Source organism: Mus caroli, chromosome 11, assembly GCF_900094665.2.
Source record: "Mus caroli chromosome 11, CAROLI_EIJ_v1.1, whole genome shotgun sequence".
NCBI lineage: Eukaryota > Metazoa > Chordata > Mammalia > Rodentia > Muridae > Mus > Mus caroli.
Genome location: NC_034580.1, coordinates 80,716,245 through 80,722,629, shown reverse-complemented (window position 1 = coordinate 80,722,629; position 6,385 = coordinate 80,716,245). Strand labels below are relative to the sequence as shown.

The following is a 6,385-nucleotide window of genomic DNA, read 5'->3' as shown; positions in this document are numbered from 1 at the left end:
AAAGATGGCCTAGTCGGCCATCACTGGAAAGAGAGGCCCATTGGACTTGCAAACTTTATATGGGGGGGGAATGCCAGGGCCAAAAGAATGGGAATGGGTAGGTAGGGGAGGGGGGGGGTGGGGGACCTTTGGGATAGCATTGGAAATGTAATTGAGGAAAATACGTAATAAAAAAATATTAAAAATTAAAAAAAAATAAAGAAGTAGACAGGGAATGATTTTGGTGATGTTTCATTTACTGACCAGGATGATGACATTGGGGTAGGAAATTTTGCCCTGCGATACCATATGAGAGGAATCCCAGAGAACTTTACATAAACATGAAGTACAAGTACAGAGAAAATGACAGGCCCACTGGAGGAAGAACAAATATTTCTCACTGAACGGCAGTACCAGGCCACGACATTAAGAATGTTCTGAAATACATACTTCAAATGCTATGAAAACAGACTCAATCTAAATATCCCTTCCATACTGAGAAAGAAAAGCAGTTAAAATACCATGAAAAAGATCACCGTGATCACTGTGGATCATACTTATTAATTCATTTAATAAATGTGAACTTCTTAACTATGCTCAGCACAAACAGTAAAAATTTGCATCTGATCCCATGTGATAGAGCAAGAATCTACTGGAAAGCAGCATGAGAGGAAAGTGTTTACCATGTAGTGGGGAGCCAGAAGGGCTGCTGGACAGGCCTGGAACAGGACTACAGCGGCCGCCTTGCTTAGATGTCAGCTCTTGTTCAATCTCTTCCAGCCCAGCACTTTTCTGGAAACGGCTCATGCGATTGACTACTCGTGGTGACATGTGTGTTCGGACACAAGGCTGGCCACCATAAGGATTGATGGGGAAAACGTGGGACGTACCCCGGAGGGTACTGACCACCACCCAACGACAATCATGGCTGAAACAGATGTCCTGAACCTAGGAAGGAGGAAAGAGACAAAAACAGCTGTAGTCACTCGGGTGTACCTAAGGACAGGCATAAATGGAAATGCAAATAGAAATGGTTGACTCCTTAGCAGATTTACATAAGAATAGATGACAAACGTATAAAATATTTTATAGGTCACCAGGACTCCATGTGGGGATCAGATAAAACCTGGAGTGAAGGGTTCTATTTCCTGCTGTTCAAAGTGAGAGGCAAGAATTAGGACCTCCATGTCTCCCGCACCTGACCCACAGAGCTTTGTAAAATAGATACTGCATGTTTCAAGGTAGGGCACTGGCTCTGAGTAATGGCCCTGCCACAAAGAATATGAGAGCCTGGGCTCAGAGCACCAGAAGCATTAAAATAAAGTCAGGCATAGCGGTATATAGCTATAACCAAAGTGCTACAGTCGGGAGGAGGGGCCTGGGTGGGTCCCAGAGCTTGCTGGTAACAAATCAGAGCACAACAGCTCAGTGGGGCCTCTCATCTCAAATGGTAAGAGGGAGAAAGAAGGTAGGTGGAGTCTTAACTCTGGCCTACACAGGAGTAAAGACTATACACACTCACTCATATGACACATGCTCCCAAAAGGATTTCTATTAAGTACAAAAAAGTAGATAATGCAGTCAATGTTACTAATTCGATCACTTGCTTAAATACTAATGGCCTACCAAACAATTCACCAGGAATGAAGAGATGAGTGTTTGTGGATACGGTTCTCAGGAGACATGAGTCCTTGTCTCAATAAATAAAACAAGACGAAAGGCCTGAGATGTCCTGTGTATCAATACAAGACACATCAACATAGTTGGGTGTGTGTGGTGTTCAAGAACTGAGGCTGGAGGACTGCAGTGGTTTCTATGTCACATAGACCTACACAGCAAGATTACTTCAAAGTAAAACTTTTTAAATCCAACAAATGTATTTAAAAACTAATGGATTCCTTAGAGACCACTGTTTTCACAGTGAAAATTCTGGTTCCATCTCTGAAGACAGCTTATGAGTCTGTGGTGATTTAGGAAACAATATTTCTATGACTAAAAGAGTCACTGTGCACCTCCTAACTCAGGGCCTAAGTATCACTGCATAGCAGGAAATAAACTATGTTCTTGGTACCACATTCCTCAATGCTATTAAGAATTCGGTATGGTGGTATATACTCCTGGGACTCCAACACTGTGAAGAGGCTGCAGCCAGTGGGATTTCTCCATCAAAGTGAGACCCTATCTCAAAACAACAACACAAGCCCCACAATAAAAAACCAAAACCCTGACTGCTACAGAAATTCAGCGGAGAAAGAATGCTTCTGTGAGTACAAGTCCTTTGCACCTGAGGTCAACAAGTTTGGCCATAGCAAGCTCTGTGTGTAACAGGCCGGACAGTTAACATTTCCCTCTATAGAGGCATTGTGTAAGTGCTTGCCAAAACACAGAAGAGAGTAAGTTATGGCTGACAGAAGAGTTTGGGCTGTTAGATCATCTTCATTATGATCACTGAGGAACTGAAAGTAGAAAAGGCCTCAGAACTTTACATTAAACAGTCAGGGCTTGAGGTGGCTGTAGTTTAGAAGATTCACCACAGCTTGCATGTATACACACACACACACACACACACACACACACATACACACACACACACATATACAATTCACAGAAAGTTTTGGCAGGAAGACCTGCAAAGAGTTAGAACAGGAGGCTTGATGACATGAAGGCTACAAGTTCAACAGCAATAAATGCTTTGTAGTGAAGGTGTAAGATGGCGCATCCTGACTTTAAATGATGGGATACACCACAGGCTGTGTCTAGGAGGATGTTTGCAGAGATGGTTAACTGACACAGAGAGAGAACCATAGGGAATGTGGGTGGTACCAGTCTGGGGTCCAGACTTATAAACAGGAGAAGAAGGGTGAAGTACCCGTGCTCAGTCTCTGATTCCTCTGAGGTCACACTGTGACCAGTCATATCCCACTCCTGCTACCCTGACTTTCCCACCATGGTCTCCACCCACTGTCAACTGTCAGGCAAAACAAGTTTCTGAGTTACTTCTGGTCAGGCGTTTCATCACAGCAGTGAGAAACGTAACTCATACTTGGTAAGAACACATGATATCTATGGAAAATTACATTAAAGGCACACTTAAATCCAACACCCAGAGATGACTACTACTTATTATCTAGAAATACAAGTATTTCTTAATGCATGTGTATGTATAAATACATACCACATAAAACATGAGACTCTAAAAGTAATCCAAAAAAATAACCAGTTAGCCCCCCCCAAAAAAAAAGTTTATGCCCCCTTTTGCCTAATTTTCAGACAGGCCTAAAAGAAAGTTCACCTTCACTGCCTCGCCAACCGGGGCAGATGCTTAGGAACAGCCTGCCCTGCATCTCCTCTCCTACAAGTGTGTGTGGTGACCTCAGAGTCGGTATCAGGTTGGGCTACTGATTCTGGGAAAGTCTCAGAAAATAATAGCACTGGGGTTTGGGATGACAAGACTGAGACAGGGTGGGGTAGCATGCACATGTATGCACGGTAGTATAGTAGAGGCTGAGTCAGAAGATGGAGCCCCCCAAAAGTAAGAGGAGCACATGAAGAAATACAGCAGAAGACTTACATTCTGATGAGAACAACCCAACTTTTGAAAAGAATCTATTGCCTCTGTTCCCTGCTCACTGTAAAAAGCAGAGTATTAGGCTAATGGCTGAACTGGCGACCCCATGAGAGAAGGAGTGAGGCGGGAGAGAGAATGCTCGGGTACCAATTCTAAAGATCAAAAAACCTCAACTCTTAGATGCCCCTGAAAAGGACAACTTTAAAAAACTAAAAATAAAAATAACAAAAAAGAACTCTAAGGCAGCATGGGTTGGAGAGGCAGAAGGATCTCAGGAGGATCTGAATTTGAGGCTAACTTCCTGGAAAAAGTCAGTTCCAGGAAAGCAGGGCTACACAGAGAGAACTATCTCAAAGAACAAACAGATGGAAAAGACAGGAGTTACTCAATACTAAAGAACCCGAATCTAAACCATCAGAGGACATGACATTTATTTAGGGAAATCAGATGAAAGTAGAGAGTGGATATATTGGTATGAGAACTGAAATACAAATTCAGGTCCCAACTACACATTTGAGCTTTTTAAAAATTTATTTATTTATCAATTGGAATCAAGAAAAACACCTTTCCCCCATAAGGCTATATATGCACAAAAATTATGACCAATTTAATTGAAATAAAGGCATGTTTAATGAGAACATTATTGTCATATGAGTAAATGGAGTTTGGAGTTTGATACATAAATGTTTTATTTATTATTTGTATTTCTTTTCTCCTAACTTTATTTGTTCAATATAGGACAGAAAGACCACTGGGTGATTCATAGGTTGGTTTTTTTCCATGTAAAAATTGATATGTAAGTAGTAAATGACTTGAAGCAGAAAAGGGAAGTGGCACTTGGTGTACGACCTCCCCTGTCCTGCAGAGGCGTGCAACCTTCTAAGTGGATACTGACAAAATACTGCACAACTCTAAGACAGTGTTGGCAGAGTTAGCAAGCTTATATTTATGCAAAGCACACAGAAAAATTATACCTGGCTGTCTTCAGTGGTCTGGTGGTGAGTGGTATGGTATGATTATGTCACTGTAACAGACATGTTGGTACACATAAACGTCAAAGTTCAAAATACTTCCTAGGAATGAAGTCGGTGTGCTAAGTGACAGGCTTGGATTATTTTTAATTCATAAGTAGAGATTTCAAAATTAACTGAGATGCTAATTCTGTTTGGTCTTGAAGACTTTTAGCAGAGCTTCAAATAAGGAACTCACTTTGTTAGCTACTTTTCTGTCCCTGTATTTAATGAAAGAGATGAAAACCAATCCTAGGAAGGGTTGGGGAGGCATATCAAATAAGAAATAGGAAAGAGGGAAAAGACAATTTCACCACAGTGCAGACCAGGATCTCAACATTCTCACATTTCTAAGTTGGAAATATGAGCTTAGCCCCCCCCAAGGATGTTAAATATTTGACATTAATTTATTTGAAAAAACCATTATAAAAAGCAGTGACATTAAATTATCTTTAGTACAACTATTAAAATTTTCTTCATCAAAGACATGAAATCCTCCATGTTTTCTGACAATAATCTAACCCCAAATTAACAGAAATAAAGGAATGGGGGGGGGGCTAGCATGGTCATTAAACAACTCATTATTAAGTCACCCACAGATCAAAGCAAAAGCCTCACAAACACTGACAGACACATGGGGACAAATGAAGATGAATCAGAATATACAGCGACCCCAGTGCAGTGTGGGAGAGTCACAGCCAGAGTCTGTTTACCTAGGAAGGACTCAGTGAGCAAGCTCTTACACCCAAGGAATCAGAAGAAGGAAAGAGAGACAACAAGAGTTCAAGTAGGAGAGCGGCCAGGATGAGAGTGAAAAACCAATGGTATGCAAAACAAACAAAACCAAACAAATCAAGAACTATTCAAAACTGGAAGGAAAGGAAAAAGGAAGGGAAAGGGAAAGGGAAAGGGAAAGGGAAAGGGAAAGGGAAAGGGAAAGGGAAAAAGGGAAAAAGGGAAAAAGTGAAAAAGGGAAAGGGAAAGGGAAGGGAAGGGAAGGGAAGGGAAGGGAAGGGAAGGGAGAAGAGGGGAGATGGGACAGGGGAGAGGAGGGGAGAAGGGACAGGGGAGAGGAGAGAGGAAAAGAGAGAAGAGGAGGGGAGAGGGGAGGCGAGGGGAGAAGATTCCAAAGAGAAGGGCACTCACAACTAAAGGACAGTGTAGGGGTGAGAGCCACACCCAGCAGGCACTGTGCATGGAAAACAGCCATAACCTGAACATTTGTACCTAAGTAAACGAACAAACTCAGAAAAAATACAGCAGTTCAAAAGCTATAAACTGTCAGGTACAGGAAAGGAACTTAGAGCTCATAACTTCTATTTGAGACATAGAACAGTCCCCACAGTGATTTTTCTGAAGCAACTACACCCTGACTGTGTAAATGTACAGGAGAAAAAGCCTTCAGGTTTGAGGTCAGGTAACCATTCTCCATCCTACTAACATGAGAAGGGTACACTCACAATCTGTGCACATCAAACTAAGTTTTACTCTGAGTTAACATCAGAAAAAGGTAAGAGATGGGCTACTGGGGGGAGGGGAGAGACTGCAAATCACTTGCTTTACACTGCTGGAGAAAGTGAAGAAATCTCATCAAAAACAAAAGCAAGGACTGGGGAGACAAATCAGCCAGACACACACATTCATTGTCTGCCTGTCTGTCTGTCTGTCTGTTTGTGTGCATGTGAATAAATGTAATAATAACTAAAATTTAAGAAGTTATAACAAGAGAATTCCTGGTATTCCTGATCTGCAACTGAGTCTCAGGACTGCACAGTGAGACACTGTCTTTAAAAAAAATAATAATAAAATAAGCCAGGTGTGGTGGCAT

At 41.7% G+C, this 6,385-nt stretch overlaps 1 protein-coding gene across 8 annotated transcripts in view; it reads right to left on the bottom strand.

The window, feature by feature from the left end:
- Bcas3 (BCAS3 microtubule associated cell migration factor) overlaps window positions 1-6,385 on the bottom strand; it is a 470,064-nt gene that overhangs the window by 317,261 nt on the left and 146,418 nt on the right. For all 8 annotated transcript variants that reach the window (XM_021178141.2, XM_021178140.2, XM_021178145.2 and 5 more), the window contains exon 16: window positions 663-927. In XM_021178141.2, coding sequence (XP_021033800.1) covers window positions 663-927 — 265 coding nt within the window. The remainder of the gene's footprint in view (window positions 1-662; window positions 928-6,385) is intronic.